Genomic DNA, 19318 nt, shown 5'->3' with positions numbered 1-19318 from the left:
TTAATAATTTATTAGGTAATATAAATAGTTTTTTTTTCAGTTAGAATTCTGTAAAATGAAGCACAAAGTTTTGATGAGATAGAATCTTAACTAAACATTCTCACTTTAAAAAAACAAAAAACTTTTTGTAAAAATTATACACCTCGCAAAAAAAAGCGGGTGCTGCTTGCAAGATATATTATTAAAAGGTACATTAACTCTGCAGTGTGAGAACAGAAAATTAGTTAAAAAACGTGCATATAAACACAGTAATTGTTGAGCAAAAACCAAACACAATAGTTTTATTATATACAGCTTAAAGATGACATACAAGTACATTCTAAAAATATTGAGTTGCCCTTCAAAAGGTAACATTGAAGTTTCAAACAAGCTCTTCGTTCAAAAATTAAACAAATTTGAATATACAGCTGATTGAACCAATTTTCATCACCTAGGACAGACAAGATGGTTAATAATGACAGGCTGCTCCAGCTTCCACCTCTAGGTTAAGTAAATGCTTGTAAATTTAGCTCTCCTCAGAATAATGAAAAGAACATACCTGAAATTCAAGTTTTAAAACATGCATGATTGCAACCATTTTCCACATCACCTAAGAGCAGGGCTGTAAACTCTCTATGCTTTTTTGAAGTGAAACTTCAAATTTTTATTTTCATTTTATTCTTACAATAATCTTAAATGAAACTCTTAACACTTTACAAATAAGCAAAGTAAATACAGCTCTGCTCAAGAGGTACAGTTGCACAGATGCGTTGACCCCTTTTATTAGGTTGTTCCAAAAACATATTTAAAAACAAATTATTATACTTAAAAACCTAAACTGCTATAATTTAGCTCATTTTCTTTTAATTTCAAATGATTAAATATCTAAAAAAATAATAAATTTAAAACATTGCTTAGGGTTTAACATTTTATATAATCTATTATTATATATAGAAAACCAGGAACAAGTAATAAGTACACTATAATCAATACAACCTAACAGCAATATGGAACAACCTAACAGCATATAGCAAGGCGGGTTCCCCAAGAGGCATATATTCCTTTTGTGTCATGACCATTAAATATTTTTAATCACTTAAATCTTTGAATTTTTTTAATCCTTAACTTGAAGGGAAGAAAGGTTTACATTCTATAAATATCTTATGCCTTACATTACTTGGTTTTATAAAATTCTTAATCATGAATGGCACACTTGTTTATTATTATTATTATTATTAAATTTATTAAAAAAGGTAAAGAATGTTACGGATTTTATAAAATCCTTAGGCACTTATTGTTGGTTAAAATGGCCATGACACTATACAAAAGAACACCATTTATAAATCTTCTAATACAAGAATTAAAATGCAAAAATATTAATGAACATTTTCTTTATACTATACCCTTCTAGGATTGTTCAACAAAATTTCTTAATCTTTCAAACTGTTATATTGGCTCTACCATCCACAGAGCAATCGATAGAACCTGAAATTAATGTTAAACACTTACAAAATATTTAAAACGATTATGAAAAACTGCTTCTACTACAGCAGTTTCGTGTCTTTATAAATATAGGAGGAAAAAAAAAAACCCCCAGCATTATAAAAATAATATCTAAAGACAATAGGGAGTTTATTAACAAATTAAAGTATATTATATTCTGAAAACATATAATAAAAGGAATAAAATCATTTTGATTCATTAATAATTACAAATCAGATTTGTGTTTGGCAGTTGAATGCACATTCGTGAAGTTTTTGGTATATATACAAAAGCTGAGAATTAAATGAACAGGGAGAAATATGGTTCCCATTGAAACGGGAGCTAAAAAGGTATAAACATTGAAAAGATTGTTAGAAAATCACATTCTTTCTTAACAAATTTAGCTATCCTATTTCAATTTGAAAAGCGTAACAGAAAATACATATATTCTCAAGAACCTTCTCATAATTTATTCAAGATATAACAACTAAAAAACAAAATTCTTTTTATTCATAGAAAACCCTTTTATTAAATAACCACTGAGTTCTATTATCTAGAATTATAACGGCATAGCCAATTTATGTGAAATTAGACAAAGTACTTACCAATATGTAGAACAGTCACACCAAATCTACTAAACTCTTTTATTTTCTCCATTAAACATTTAATTTTAAATCCTGGAAAGTTTTGAAGCTGCACATTGCGACCCAGAATTACATCAGGAAGATGGGGTTTCAAATAATTCAACTTTTAATCCTGGATTACTGAAGCCTTAACCACCTAAATGAAAAAAAATTATTTATTAGAAGAAATACTATAACATGCTTAAACAAATACTAGATCACTGAGTGTGATAACCAATTAAATTCTTTCAGTTTATTTGTATTTTTTTTACATTCATTAAAATTATTTAAATGTAGTTAATTATAAATCATATTTTTGATTTTATGCATATAATATTACATGTATTATACAATACTGAGTTATAAATTAGACCACATGTTTTCTGTAAGCGAATGCATGCCTGCAACCTGAACACATTTTATTGTAACAGTCTAAATTGTGATATCCGAAGATACAACACAGGAGATTTATATACTATAATATGTAGCAGAATTATACTCATACGTTATTTACTGCACACTTACACGTTTATACATAATGTTAACAATCAAGCGACTACACTATTAAAAACAGAAAAGGTTACATGAGTTAAAATAAATATATGAATTGAATAGTAAAGAATAGAATATTTAAAATCCAAAACTATAAATTAAACTTTTGAAATTAATAAAACCCTACAAATCTGATAACATGCAAATCTGATAACATAACAAATCTGATAACATGCTTACGGAATTAAATATAATCGTAGTAAGTTTCTTTATATTAGCTATACGTTGTTTATTCAACATTTACACGTGCATAGGAAGAAGAAAAAAACACTTAACTATATCAATAATCGAGCGATTATAATATGTATAAATATAAGATTTAACATGGGATGTAACATACAACAACATAAAAGTTGAATATTTTCAAAACTTATATAAGTAGTTAAACTTACCATAAGAGATTTAATAGATTATCCAAGTCCTAAAATGAAGAATTAAGTACTAAAATTAATAAAATCAATGTTTATCACCAGTGAATCTAACACGTGCTGCACTGAACTGCTACTCTACAATGAAGCCAAAGCACAAAGCACTGGCTGGCGACTAAAACAGCAAATAATGTAGCCACGAGAATTAAAATAGTAACCTTTTAATCGTTGCCAACATATAAAACAGACCTTCACTTCCCATTAATCTTAGGCGAAAATCTACAAAAATCACGTCGTTCACCTCAAACTGTTTACTTCACTTGAGATCATTTCCTCCATGGAGGGAAATTAGTAAATGCCCCACCCACAGCTCTTACTTTCGTTTAGCAAAACTGGCAACTCAATAATCAAAGCAATCGCGAACTGCTGCATGCCCCGATTCACTTGCTCTTTGAAGGAAAATGGAATGCAGTGACAATGGTTCCTAGGCCCACTCGCACTCGCGCAGCATATGATTGCCAGGAAAATATTTTTCACTAAATTAAATTCTCATTCTCCCTCAACTGCGATCGAAAATTTGTGAACCTAACAGCATTCAGTGAGAGTGGCCAACAAGTGAGACAACTACTTGCGCATACGTGAATCACCCGACGAATCGCATTTGCGGGTAACTCCATTAATGCACAGCAAGAATGTTCCTGAAAGGAACTGTCCAACGCATGTGTGACTCGCATTTAAATGAGATCACACGCAGTTGAAATTCTCCATACTGCTCATAAAATTTCTATGAACTTTTCCCAAAATAAGGCATGTGGTAGCTCAGTGGTTAGTCGTTGTTGTTGTTAATTTACTGTTGTTGTTGTTCATTTACGTCGCACTAGAGCTGCACAAAGGGCTATAGGTGACGGTCTGGGAAACATCCTTGAGGATGATCCGAAGACAAGACATTCAATTCGAATTCATTCGAAGACATCACAATTTTGATCCACTGCAGAGGGGATGGCAGCCCCGATTCGGTGACCCAACGACCTGCACGCGAAGTCGAGCACTTTACGGTAAAATAGTTTAACGAGAACCAATATCGCACACCCTCGGTCCCTACGCAGACTAATCTAAGTGGTCATCCACCCGCACACTGACTGCAGCCAGTGATGCTTGACTTCGGTGATCTGTTGGGAACCGTGTCTTAACGATCAATCCGCTGCTGGACAGCTCAGTGGTTAGAGATCAGGCATGTTCACTGTTATTTTTTAAAGTTCAAGGGAAATTTGTGGAGAGACGTAGTAATTGTAATAATTGTGCGATTGGGGTGAGTCTTGCGGAGACTTGATGATTACAGTCACCATCTGCTCCTCCGATTTAATTTGTAGTAGTGAAGTGTAATTTTAGGTTTACTTCAATGTTTTCATTAATTGATTATTTTATTGCATTGCAGTTTATTCTTTCCAAAGCCCAATTAACTCGATTTTGTTACAATTTGAAACATGGCTTATTCTATGTTAAAATAGTTTTTTTTAGCATTTACGTTAATATAAATCTTTCCTGTGTTTCAGTTACTTTTTGTTAAATTTTATCAATATTGTTCATTTACGTCGCACTAGAGCTGCACAATGGGCTATTGGCGACGGTCTGGGAAACATCCCTGAGGATGATCCGAAGACATGCCATCACAATTTTGATCCTCTGCGGAGGGGATGGCACCCCCACTTTGGTAGCCCGACGTCCTGCACGCGAAGTCGAGCACTTTACGGTAGAACAGTTTAACGAGGACCAATACCGCACATCATCGGTCCCTACGCAGGCTGATCCAAGTGGTCACCCACACGCACACTGACTGCAGCCAGTGATCTGCTGGGAACCGTGTCTTAACGATCAGTCCACTGCGGGACTTATCAATATTGTAACATAGACTTTAAAATAGTCATATATTCGAAAAAATTAACAATACAACTCAACTTAATTCACAGGATTTTATTAAAATGTAATTGAAATATGAAGCAGCAAGCAGAAACCCTAAAAACAAAATGAATGTTTCAATTAAAAAAAAAATTATAGTTTATTAGAAATTTATGAGAGTTTGGGGAGGAAAAAGTCATTACAATTTATTTGCAAGTTTTTTAATATATTTTGTTAAGATGGTATTTGTTTTCTTCCTTTCTTTTTGTTGCTACATATAAGTCCTTTTTTAATATTTTTTTATCATGTTTAAATTTTTAACCATGTTACTATTATTTCCTTTTTAAATTGTTTAGCTTTAAAAATCAAAATACATTATCATAAAAATTATAGTTGCTTACGTCAATTTATATAAATAGTTTTGTTAAAATAAAAGCAAATCGTTAAATTCAGGAACAACAAATACGCATTAGTAATATAAATATATATATAATTTACAAATATACACTTATGGTGCTGCAGTGAATGAGTATATATTTAGTTTCCTAAATTTTCTCAAAAATAGTTTTGTCAAGTATAAATAATTAAAAAAAAAAAAAACTTAAAAAGAATAAGTGAAATTATCTTTGAAATCGAAGACCAAGTTTTAGGTTCAAAGTCCTCCCCAAGGCCAAAATTTAAAAAGATAAATGTGTCGCTTTAAAGCCATATTGAACGCTTTGAGCTTGAAAGTAATTAGGAAAAATAATATTAAAACTATTATAAAGTAGTAATTAATAAAAAGATTAAGAGAAACTTGTATACCTTTGTTTTAAAATTACTCAAATTTTAAATAACTTAGTTGAACAGCTGAAAACATAACAATTCCAAATTATGACTTATTATTATAACAACCTTCTCATAACTCTTTAGATATATTTTTAGAAACTATTCAACACCTTTTCTTTTGAACAATGAGTTTTCAGTCGTATCTTAAATATCTTGTCGCTGTGGCACAGTTATTAAAAGGCACTGGACTGCATTGTGAACAACTGAGGTTTAATCCTCAGTGGTAGCTTGAAGCTTATCCAGCTTCAGATCAAAATGTATCAGCTTGTCTAGGAAGTGAAGCGGTTTGTGCCCAATGATGACCACACTGTAACCTTTATCTCTCCCTTCATCACAACGGGTTGCTGCAGGAATACTTCTATACAAAATAAATGTATATCACAATTGAATTTGTACCTTGCATTTTATCTAGCACCATGTCTTGTGGTTAATTGACTTAGAAATAACCCTTGAAACAATCACACTATTTGCCTTAGCAATGTGAAATGTTGTTTTATCAGGTGCTGTCATTTTTTAACACTTTCTACTTAATGCATGTTACTGTTAGTAACCGAAATTGATGGTTGTAGATTTTTGCTGGTGAATGTCAACAATCAATAAAAATATATATATATATATATACTTATTGCAAAACAAAATATGGTGACATCAATTAAAGATTAAATTATTCATTTCATTAATGTTCCAGTCAAAACAAAAAAATTTTTTTAAAAAGAGAAAGATAATAAGGGTAGAAAAGCATTTAATAAAATTGAAAGCATTCAATGTAAAATGGTTTATTAATTTACAAAACAATAAATAAAATTATCAGTATTTTATAAATAATCTCAAATACAAAATATCTAAGATGATATGATTTCAGTTAAGCCATATTTCTGCAATATATTGATGGTATTTTCATGAGAGCTAAAATAAAGAAACATAAAAAAATTAATAAAGTTGGATTAAAATATGTTTAAAATTCAAATTCAACACAAACAATAAAAGGAACTTGTTTAACTCTTTGCTTCCCGGGGTCTAAATTTCACTACCTCCCTTAGATTGCCGAAACACCCAAGAATTTGTTTGATAACTTCCCTATCCTCTTTCTCTGCAAGCTATGATAGTTAACTCACCTTAACAATACCAAGTGCTAAGAAGTTGAAACTGGAGACTTTTCAAGGACCAAAAAGTATTGAAAAAAATATTTGCTTTCCGGTTTCTTTAATTTTGACCCTTTTTGTAAAGAAATAAGTAAAACTAAAATCAATACTTATTAAAAATACACACCTTCTCAAAAATTTTTTTAAGCAGGTTTGTTTAACAGAAAAAGTTTTTTTTTTTTTTTTTTAAATCTAGAGACTATTTTTTTACGAATCATAATTAGATAATCCTAATTAATACAGGCTAAAATTTTTAATTTTCTACTTAAATTGTTTTAAGAACATATTTAAAAATATTAAGTATCATTTGCACTCAATCTTCCTTATTTTTAATAAGTAAATAGAGAAAAATATATTCGTCACATGACATCTATACTATCGTTATATATTTTTTTAAAAATACAAAAGAAAATTTTACACATATATTAATGAGAATATTAACTATTAAATAATTAATGTTAAGCTGAATATTTTGATGATTGAAAATGTTGACATTAATAGCATTTTATCTAAACTCAAAAGTAAAATTAATGATTTTAAAACATATTTTAAAAATTAATGGTTTTAAAATATCAACTAGATGATTATCATACAGCAATAATTATTAAAATATAGGAGTACAGGTTGCATGCATATAGTTGAGAAATACTTGTCAAAAATTGATAATTTTTTATTTTAAGGGATATTTCATTAATTGAGGCCTCTTATTAATTAACAGTCCAATAACATTTTCTCCATATACAAGTCAAGTAATTTGTTTGGAATGTGTCGGATGATCTTTAGGATATTCTTTAGAATAGCATATTATATTGATTAACAAAATTCAAAATTAATAAATAAAATTGAGAATAATTTAGAATTTTAAAGATGAAGATATATTTATGCTGAAACTTCCAAGAAATCGAAACAAACAATCCATATACAAATAGAAATCTACATATACATAAAAGCTTTTTCTTTTCGAAATGAAACAAGATTTTAATTTGAATATCATAGCAAGTGACAGTGAGTCGTAAAGAAAAAAAATCCTTTCATCAGATATGAATAATTTTTTCCTTCCTCCTTTAAATAAATAATAAATTGTGACGGTATGGATTCTATTTCGTTACGGACTCTAAAATCCCTATTATGTGCCACCTGGAGAAATTCTAAACTTAATACTGATTGTATTAAGTGATTTTTCTATTTCATTCTTTTTTCTCAAACATTTTTAAAAACATTTAACAGTACCTTAATACTTTTGTAATAAAATAGATTATTTTCTCTGATAACTAATATGGCTTGCTTTATTAATCACGGAAAAAACACTAGCAGGAAAAAGTCAGAAAATTGAACCTCAATTAGTTATCATATAAATTTAATGCCTGCTTCCATTCGTGCAGTTGGACCTGAATTTAATTAAATTAATTAAATTATAGTTATTAATAATTATTTGAAGCAAATTATATATTTTTAAAAATTAATTCATTATATAGTTTAATTTGAAGTTTTAAAGCTATTTATATAATTGAAATTTTTAATTCAATTATACAATAAATAGTAGTATTGTTATAAATAATGTATCAATAAACAATAATCTCTCAATAATAATTATAATCAATTGAATAATAGTAAATAAATTATAAACATTTGAAAATTATTTTAAAATATATTTCGGGTATAAACCTTAAAATTCTCTTTATTTTTTCTATTTTAAAATCATATAACTTAACAGTTTTATCCATTAACATTATTTTAAATCACACACTTAATTTACTACATTTCAATGATATCAAATTATTTTTTTTAAGGAAATTAAAATCATAGAATAAAAGTGTACATTGTTAGTGATCGATTTTTTAGCTTCATAAAACAATATGGAACGTTTAAATTAATTTCAGGACATTGAAACTTTATTTTTTATAACTTAAATATGTTTTCAGAATGATTTTTTTTATTAATGACGAAAAAAAAATTAGATCCTTGTGCAGTTAATTAATTTAAGGAATTTTATTTTTTTCAAAAATGTTTTTAAACAAATAGTAGTTTGTAAACATCAAAACTGGTTTTAGGTTAGAGCAAAAATTTCGCAATTATACTAAAGGCTTGATTGTGCGTACATTCTTCAGTTATAAGCAATAACCAACTGCTTAAATTATACTTTACAAAATATTGCAAATTAAACTGGATACATTGTCGTGGAAAATTAAACAAAAATAAAATCTTTTAGAATCATTCTTATCACTAATTACAAGAATAAATAAGGTCATTTTTTTCGAAATGGGAACACTTAAAAAAACAGATCAATGCAACTAAAATGTTTTTTGGTGAACAAATGTTTAGTTCAATAATTAGTTGCAAACGAAATAGCAAATCTGCAAACTAAATGTTTACAATGTCAAATATGTAAACTTATATAACAATACTTGCTAATAAAAATCGTAATGTTCAGTATTATCTTCGCAATGACAAAAAAAATTATCTTTCAATGTTAAAAACACTTGTTTACCCACTGTTTTATTTTTAGTTTTTTCCATAATTTTTATATTTATAGAAAAAAAATTAATTTCCTAAAAACAAATCAATAAAATATTATTAGGTGCCTCATATTAGCTACATACACTGACTCACTTAAATCCTAGACTATTTCTTATATTAGATGCTCGATTTTAATTGTTTTAAATTTAAGCTAAACTAAACATATGTCAAAGTTTATTTACTCGTTATCTGCAGCACTACCTTTTTTAAAAACTGATAATATAAATATAAATGTATACATAATATATACATTTTTCAATGTTTTTAATTTAATTTTATACACTTATATGGGCTTGTGTGCTTAATACTATGTAACAGCTTATAAATATAAGGACATAAAGGCACAAATTAGTGATGGAAAGCACAAGCTAGAAATATAATGGGATTTAAACCAGCTACTTCCAAATAAATTTGCACTTTCGGACTAAAAATTATCTTACAAAAAATTTTATAACATGCTAATAATTAGAAAAATCTTAACAATATAAATGTTTAAACTTATATTTGGCAACACTTAATTTCTCTCTTTTTCCGACAATCATGGCAAAAATTTATACAATGAGAAATTTTAAAAGAGAATATTTTAATGTTTTGAATGCTAAATGTGTACGCAATGATTCTATATTTTAAGTATAAAAAAAGCACAAACTCCATTTTATTATCATATAAAATAACAACATATCTAAATTAGCCTCATCATTTTGAGTGTTTCATTTTAGCTTTGGAGAACCATATAAATTTTACGTTAAATAAATTCTACTTGCAATGAGAAAGTACGCAGATACTTTCAGAAGTTAAAAGTTCGTAAAAAATAAATAAATACTTCTATGATAAACTCAAGTATTGTTGTATTTGTATGCTTCCCTCTTTCAAAATTTTGTTACGAAAAGTTCCCAGAATTTCCCTTTTTAGTCATCTAAACATTTAATAATTTGTCTCGCAATTATTTTCTATACTGCTTACATGCTATTATGGCAAAGACTATTTGTCATAAAAAATCTTTAATTTCAACACAAAATATTCAAATGCGACAAAAAAATATTTTTATTTTAAATGATCTTTGAAGAAATAATAATTTTTGATTTTTTTTTTTGGAAATAGAAAATATATTTTATAATAGAATATCTATTTTTTTGTAATTAAAATCAGAGTTACTCAGAATAATACTATCCAGTCCTACAACAAAACTTAAATTTATTGATAATCCCCAATATCAAAGAGGGTTCTTCAGAAGCCATCCTGCTTTTATGACTCTATGGTTTCTTCTACCTGCGCATCTAGGGGGGAAAAGCATGCCAAAACTCAGGCGCTGCCTCGGAAATCTAGATGGTCAGGCATTTGAGGTGCATTGGGATAGAAAAAGTTAAAGAACAGTTAAAGCATATGTTTTCTTGTATTATAAACTTGCTAAGTAGTATACTTAAGCTTTTAATACTCATTCACTCATTCAGAAAAATTCTAATGCTTAATACTATAATCAGAGTTCTCCTTAGGAATGAAAAAGGGCAGGGTGAAAAGACACTCACCTAATAATGCAAGAATTCATCAAAATGTGTAAATTTATGTAATAACTGAATTTGATCCTCAACAATTTCTAAATTACCCTCATAATATTTTATGTATATATTTCAAAAAGTAAGTCTCAGACAATATCAAAACATCAGAAAAATTCTCGTTTATAAAAAATTAAAGGCATGCTATAAAACAATCTCTAAACACAATTTTTTTCAAAAATAAGTAAACTAATAAAAAATGATTAATTGATAAACAACTTTTTTCTATAATTGAAATTGAAAACTTTGAAAAAATGATCATTAAAAGGAGCCCCCCCCCCTTTTTTTTAGAAAAAAAAGAAGGTACATATTTAAAATTACTTAAATTCATTAATATACCTGAAATACCCTGATATATATATAATATACCCTGGAAAAAAGAGAAACTTAATAATTTAATCATTTGAGAATGAACCTAACAAAGTAAATGTTTGTAATTAAAATCAGAATTAAACATATAAACACAGATAATTTTACCAGTGTGTAATTATCATTTAAACAGTGACAGACATATATATATGTGGCAGCTTATTTTTACAAAAAGGGCAAAGAGGGAGTATTTATAGGGATCAAAGGGCAGATAGGACGAACTGCCCTTTTAAAAACGTTTAGGGAGAACACTGCTATAGTCAAGATTTATTTTTAAACTTGAAAAATGTTTTAAAACAATCTTGAAAAATGTTTTAAAACACGAAAAGTCTGAAGCGTTAATATTTCTTCTTAAGGTTTTATTGTGAAACTGAAATATTGTGAGAAGAACATTTAAGCGTTTAAAATTTAAATGCCAATAACCTAATGATTAATTATTGATCTAATTATTACACTTAATACAAATAAGCATTAATTTTAATTAAATAATTTGCTGTTTCTTTTAAAATTATATCAAACTAAAAATTAATAGAACCATGCAATTCAAGAACCCATACAAAGATTAATTTATAGTCTTAAAAGTTTACAGTTTGAAATTTCTTTTCTTCAGATTTTTCAAAAATTGAAGAATAGTTTTTCTCATATTTTTAGACCAATAACAAATATAATAACAAGGGACACTAAGAGAAAAATCATGCAGATACAAATTTCTTGGATATCTTAAGATAAAACTTACCATCCACTTCGCCAAACTTTAAAATGACCTTTAACAGAAAGATCTATAATAGTTGATCCAAGTCTTTTAGGGTCTACTTGTCCAAGAATGCCACCATCAACTATCAAATCAAGTGATGGCCACAGCTCCTTAAATTCCTATTAAATTCATTCATATAACTAAATTTAGTTTTTAAAAAAATTACAGTTTAAATGAATCTGAATATAAAATGACAGTAACACTGAAGCCATGCTCTTATAATTTTATATTTTTTAACAATATAAAATTTAACAGTTTAAAAAAATATTTTTAACAGTTTTCGTAAACTGTATAAGACTTCGTTTTATGTTATACATAATATAGCTAATATATATTCAACTTCAATATTAAAAATTAAGAAAACTTAATAGCATAGTTTCTAAAGCTTTTTGGATAACCACCCACTTTGCAAATCTGATATTTTTAACACTGTACTCTTAAGTGCTTATTTTTAATATAAATAATGTTAATATTTATGATTCGATAGATGTTCGTCAATTTTACTATGTTATTAAAAATCATTAAATTATTTTTATACTGATTTCAATAAAAAGAAGCTCATTTGCAAAAACATTTACAAGTTTGCTTTAATTTAAACTTCCACAATTATATGTCACATTAACTTTTATATTCTAAATTGCAAAGAATTAAACATACTAAATTTGCAAAGAATTAAATATACTTCAAATTCAAAAATAATTAAATATACTTAAATCTCTTGAGTTAAATTATTTATTTATTGACAAATAAACAAAAAGACATTTGTTCAACATATTGTGCTATATTTTAAATAATTATCAAGTGTTAGTCATAATCAACAAATTATTTATAATTAAGATAAAATTCTTGATCAAAGACTTGACTGAAGAATGAATTGAGTTTTATTTTTTCATATGTTATAAGTCTAGTATATTTTAACATATAAAAGGGAAATATTGACAATTAAGATTTCAATTATGGTGTGCATTACTTTTTTCCATAACTAAGTTTACTGTCTGGTAACTATTAATATGTTAGACAGCTTTGATGAATGTACAAGTATGATGTTTAAACAAGATTACTAGACTACAACATCTTAGTTTTTGGAGAATGAGTTATGCAAGGAGTCAGTAAACCCCTAAAAAAATAATCCTTTTTCTTGTTTCAATCAAAATAAAGTAAACTTAAATTGCAAAACAACACACATTCTACAATATGCAGTTTGTATTAAAAATCAGAATAGAATAAGATTAGAATAGAAATAAACCTTGATTGATAAAGAGCTAGAAGATGAACTGATGTTAGCACTAGTAAGAGCTAGAGGTTCAATGCATGATGATGCTAAATCTTGAATGAATTTACACTTAGGAATCCTGATTCCTATAGTAGGCCAATCAGGATTTAAATTTGGATTTAAGTTGGGCGTTCTTTCCATAACTATAGTAACAGGCCCAGGCAACAAATCACGAAGTAAACCTTCGGGGAATGTAATTTTCCCCCACCTGTCATGAGAAAACTATTATTAGATATTAAGAAAGGAAATGTGTGGTTTGATTAAAGAAATTTGTATAGAAAAGTCAGAATAAATGTATTTGTGCAGAAAATACAACTTGCTAGTTAAATTTCCTAGATTTCAAAACTTTATATCCAGGAATCAGTACTTTTTAGAGAAATCTTTAAACCGAATTAAGCGAGATAACTAAATTAAATAAATCTGTGAAACACTAATTTTTTATACAGTCAAACCACTAATTTCCACACATTTTTTTTTAAAACACAAAAAATTCTGAAGTGCTTATGCAATCGCTATGAGGATAACAGGAAAAATCCTCTTTTAACCTAAAACATTTCTAGGTGGTACTTAAATTCACAGAATATTTTGGGTTACCCATAAAGCTCCCCCCCCCCTGAATTTCTGAATAATTTAGAATGCTTTCACTAACTTCAAGCCTTAAAGATTTTTCTTGAAGCCCTAATAAGAAAGAGACTTTCTACCAGACTGAAAATAAGTTACCTGAATCATTCATTCATAAAGAAGTAGATTTGTGAAATATCTGTGCACATATAAGTATAACCCACCCATAATATTTGAAAGAACTTTGACGGTGAGCATTTCATTCTGAGTACAGCTCTTGAAGTGCATGCTTGAAAGAATGGTTGGAATTACGAGTGTAAGAAAATGGACATAGCTAAAAATGTGAGTTTAAAAAATGGACATAGTTCAAGATATATGTTCAAGAAAAAACAGCTCTAATTGTGTGTTTAAGAAAATGGACACAGCACAAAATGCACCACAATGCACAAAATGCACAAGTGTTTAATCCTCCAGATTAAAAACTAAATGAAGAAATGCATACTTATTTTCTCTTGCTTTTTTAAACACTAGGCACACTTATTAAGGGGCATGCATCTGAACTTCAGGGCTGTGATGGCTGGGCTTACTACATATATGACACATCAAGCATCTCTTTTTGTATTCAGAATAGTCAACCATAAAGTGGTTTAAAAAAAATCTATATATTTTTACAACATCAATTTAATACCACTATTATAAATTTTTAGAATCTGTGATAATATCATAAAATAAAATATTGACATCAGAATAATGAATTTATTTGAAATCATTAGTTTATTTTTTAAAAAATGAACAATTTTCACAAGAAAAGTTTGAAAAACAGAATCAAGTGTTAATTTTCTTTTTTAATAGTTTTGTCCATTTTCTTAAAAAAGCATTTTTAGCTGTGACCATTTTTGTTAAACATGCATTCTAAGCTATGCTTATTTTTTTTAAAACAAGTATTTTTAGCTGTGTCCATCTTCTACACATCTCGATGTGTGTTTATTATATTAAACAAGCATTTGAAGCTGTGTCTAGAATAAAAAAGTTCACCAACAACTCGATAATTTAATTAATCGAGAAGAAAATTCCATTTATTAGGGGTTGATGAAAGGTTTATTTTTAGGCCCCCCTTTTTTGAAAAAAAAAATTTTTTTTTTTCAAAAAATGGAAATTATTTTAGGAAAACTTTTGAATTTAAAAAATTCAGTTTTAGCAATCACTATATTTTATGTTTTATTAAAAAAATTTAAAAATAAGTAGATGCAGTAATTTGATACAATACTAAAAAAAGCTTTTACACATTTTTTTTTTACAATGTCTTGTTAAAAAATGGTACTAACATTTTATTCTTAGCTTGATTCTAGTGTCAAATAAAGAGTTGGAGATAACTAGATGCTCCCAGTATAACACATATGCTCCTCAAAATTTTTTAAAATTAAAGTGAACAGCATAAGAAAAACTTTTATTTGTTCTCCACTTCTAAGTTTTCTATAATTGTACTTAATGAACTTTTCAATGATTGAATAGTGACCAAAAACTATGAAAAACTTTTAAGATTTCTAAGTGTTGAAGCTTAATTATTCACAAAATTTTTATAGATTTTTTTTCAATCAAATATCAACTGATCCACGAATCAAAAATTAACTTTCATGATGCTTAGTAATACAATTTTATTTTTTTAAAAACAAAATCTCCATTCAAATTTACTTGTTTAAATTTTTACTCTTTTTTCCTTTTCCATTAACATTTTATATTTATTAGTATGCAGTATGTAAATGTGTCTCTTTGAGTGGAAACTTCCCATAAATAGTTTCCTATTTAAAGTAAAATTTAATGAAAAACTTATGGAAAGTATTTTAAATTTTAGTTTCACAGATCACTAATAGTTTAAGAATCTAATTTTGGGTCTAATTTGGAATCTAATTTAGTTAACAAAAATTATTTGATATTGCACAAAATACTTCTTCTAACAACTAAATTAAAGAGAAGACTTAACCTTTTAATTTCAAATTAAAATTACTCAAGACAAATTAAATAAAATTGAAAGTAGACCATAAGTTAGGAATTGGATAGCAGAGCTGAATGTATTTAAAATATTTCTAATATAAGTAACTAAGCATCATCAAAATATAATTTATTTCTTATTTCAAATTTACATTTAATTTTTGCAAAGAAGAAAAAACTAGTCATATCCTTAAAGTCACATTTACTTTTGGTGGATAATAATGCAAAAGCAAATGTGTAATTTAAAAAAAATAATGATAGATATACACCAGAAAATGTAAAAAACAAATACATCATCAACAGGACTAAAAACTCTAAAATATTATTTTCGACAATTTTTAAAAAAATTAATATTTAAATGAATAATTAAAGCCAAATAAAACAGACTTTAAAGCTAAAAGCTCAAAATAAAGTTTACTTAGGAATGTCTTCTATAGATCCAACACATATGGATACAGGTTTTTCACAATGCCTTCCTTTGATATCATACATAGAAGAGACTGCAGAATCATTTTGAGATAAAACAGCAATTCCATAAATAGTGTCAGTTGGAACAGCAATAATTTTTCCTTCTTTAAGTGCAACAGCTGCAGTTTTCACTAAAATAAAAAATACTTTTTAGTTCACACATAAAATATAATACGAGAATTTAAAAAATATAAAAGGGAGAAAAACAGCATAAGAAGTAGAAATTAATTAATTCATAAATTCATTCAGTACTAATACATTGTTTTACAACCAGAACAAAGGTTACTCTACTTACTTGGATAAATCCAGTAATACCTACCATGCAGTATAATAGTAATGTCTCAAATTGAAAAGAATTAGGTAAAGTAAGACTACAGACTATTTTTAACTTCAGATCTCGTTAAAATGAAATCAAATTGATTTTTAGCCATTACATTGATTTTATATCGTGAACTCTTTGTGTCGTCATTTTCACTTAATTTTTCTACCTTTTGACAGTAAATAAGCATAAGCATACTATTTAATCTTCTGAAGAGAAGATTTCTGTATGACATCATAGCAAAATAACTGCAAAGTTTTGTCAAATTAAGGGCAGTGATACAGTAGAAATTAAAAAAAAAAAAAAAAAAAAATCACAGAATGTGACAAGGCAAAGAAGTAGAGCCTGTACAAATACCGAGCAAGTCACTAAATATTCACTTTTAATTTCAATTGAATAAATAACAATAAACTTGCCAATTTCATTCTGTGCAAATAGATACAAATATGGAAATATCTCAATTTTAAACATGGATAACAGTGGCATAAATAACACCCCTCTACTGCTGCGGGAGGTGGCGAGGTTTGAGGGCGCATGTTACAGAAAAAATAACACCATATGAATTACAAGAAAATATTTGTTTCAATTATTAGATAATTTTCTCAATCCACTTTCCAAGAGCCGCAATGGCTCAGGAAATAGAGTGTTCTCCTTCCAATGAGGTGAACCGGGTACAAATGAATTCCGCATCTAGCTTGTAACAACCACATTACTTACACGAAATATGCTTAGTGGTAGCCAGATCACTAGTTAGAGTCTCCTTGCCATCAGGTTAACCGTGGGAGGTTCTCTTGGTCTTCTCCATGTAACGCAAACGCGGGTTAGTTCCAAGAAAAAGTTCGCCACAAAGGCAAATTTCTCCTAATACTTGATCCAGGAGTTCCCTTGTCTTCTGGATTGGGTTCAAAATTACAAGGCTACAGAGTCGTAAGGCCGAAAATTGGGTGGGCTGTTCAACGACGGTTATAAAATGTAAAATAAAAATTCACTTTCCAAATAATAATTACCCTGACTTAAGCTTTGGATAATATTATTGTGAGATTGTGAGTTATTTTCTAGTATTAATAAGATAAATTCCTTTAAATGTGATAAGTCAGTAATTGCGTTAAAAGAGACATTAATATTTATTGCGTTAAAAAAGATATTAAAATAGTTTGCATTTATATAATTATTAGGAAAATAAATTTTTTTTAAAAAACTATTCGTGTTCTCTTATACTGTTTAGAAATCTCACTCAGTTTTTGGGAAAGGGTGAGATTTTTTTAATTTTATCTGAGATGAAAACCTTGCTAATGCAATAATAAAAAAGTAATAACTGCCAAAATTTTAGTTCATCATTTGGAGCAATATTTATTTAAACAAAAAAGTGAAAAATGTTCTTAGGTTGATAGAAATGTATTTTAAGTGGCTATTAATAACCATTTGCATTTTTTAAAAAAGATTTCAAATGCTTTGCAATATTTTATTAATTGTGATAAATATAACTAAAACATATGGTTAAGAATAAATAATATGATGTAAACTTTTGAATGAATACTATTGCATTAAATTATAGAAATAACAAATATAAAAGAATTGCATATTTTGTGCTACACTTACTGAGCTCTAGGCATTTTAATGAATAGATATAGTAAAAACCTAATTAAAACCACGCATACTGAATTATTGATTTTGAAATGAAAGTGTATATCAACGCAAAATAGTATTATTCAGCTTATTTTTAAAGGGAAAAGAAACGGAAAGATTCCCAAATTAAGAAGCATGGCAAGTAAACTAATAAGACATACCTATAATACATTGGATATATGAAAATATGTATTTATTAAATAAAATTATTCACCTATTTCATTCATTGAACAACCATTTGACATTAATTTTACAATTTGTGTCATCTTATTTCTTATAGCAAACATCTTGGAAACAAATAAGCTAAGAACATTATAAGAGCAGTAAAAACAAAGCGTCAATATTCATTTAAATTTAATTAATATATTTTTCTAAACTCGGCCAAAGATAAAATAAACTGGCACATTGATACATTTCGTTTATTAAACTGGTCTGTCCTTTCTCTACGGTTTAATAACCTATTAAATTTTATATGTTATGTTCAAAATTTCACGATACCATGATGCAATGTTTACATGCCGAAAAGAAGTTAAAGTTACAGTTATTTAAGAAATTTTTAAGTTTCTAAACTGTTGTAAATCATTGTGATTGCGTTAAGGACTACTCCCACTAATATGACTTAAATTACCCTATCAATGCATGTGAGTCGCTGAGGAGAGTACACGGTAATACGACACTCACATATGCGAGCAGTTCTTCTTACACGTACTTTCTAAATATTCGCATGAGATTGCATGTGATCGCGCTTAAATGTTATTCATGCATGAGCAAGCAGTTTCTCTTATCTTAAGAGTTGTTTAAATTGTATGTGAAAAAAATCGCGTGGGACTACGGAGATGCAAGTGAGAACCCGATTGACCCCAATCAAGATTTATACCATAGAGCCTTCCCAAATTAATCGCATACAGTGGGAACGATACCGTAATAGGCATTCTGAAGTTCTCGCTCGCAAGCGATAAAATCGCATCTAGTGAGCCTTGTTTTTCATGTAGTTTTTGAATACGTATTGCGTAGTTTTG

The 19318-nt window shown here is 27.8% G+C and overlaps 1 protein-coding gene and 1 long non-coding RNA gene across 2 annotated transcripts; both read right to left on the bottom strand.

The window, feature by feature from the left end:
- Positions 1-252: 252 nt before the first annotated feature.
- Positions 253-3182, bottom strand: LOC147813912 (uncharacterized). The gene is made up of 3 exons (XR_015432613.1): positions 3029-3182; positions 2067-2241; positions 253-1464 (listed from the first exon to the last, which is right to left on the bottom strand). It is a non-coding gene; the product is annotated as an uncharacterized LOC147813912 (long non-coding RNA).
- Positions 3183-6488: 3306 nt separating this feature from the next.
- Tcs1 (Threonyl-carbamoyl synthesis 1) lies at positions 6489-18969 on the bottom strand. The gene is made up of 5 exons (XM_016051432.5): positions 18514-18969; positions 16305-16485; positions 13310-13544; positions 12046-12182; positions 6489-6634 (listed from the first exon to the last, which is right to left on the bottom strand). The coding sequence occupies exons 1-5, from the start codon at positions 18584-18586 to the stop codon at positions 6571-6573; spliced, it is 690 nt and encodes a 229-aa protein (XP_015906918.3). The 5' UTR covers positions 18587-18969; the 3' UTR covers positions 6489-6570.
- Positions 18970-19318: the final 349 nt, after the last annotated feature.

Source organism: Parasteatoda tepidariorum, chromosome 3 (genome assembly GCF_982258835.1).
Source record: "Parasteatoda tepidariorum strain Cologne lab strain chromosome 3, Ptep-v5.0, whole genome shotgun sequence".
NCBI classification, from domain to species: Eukaryota; Metazoa; Arthropoda; class Arachnida; order Araneae; family Theridiidae; genus Parasteatoda; species Parasteatoda tepidariorum.
This window is presented reverse-complemented; position numbering and strand designations above follow the sequence as displayed.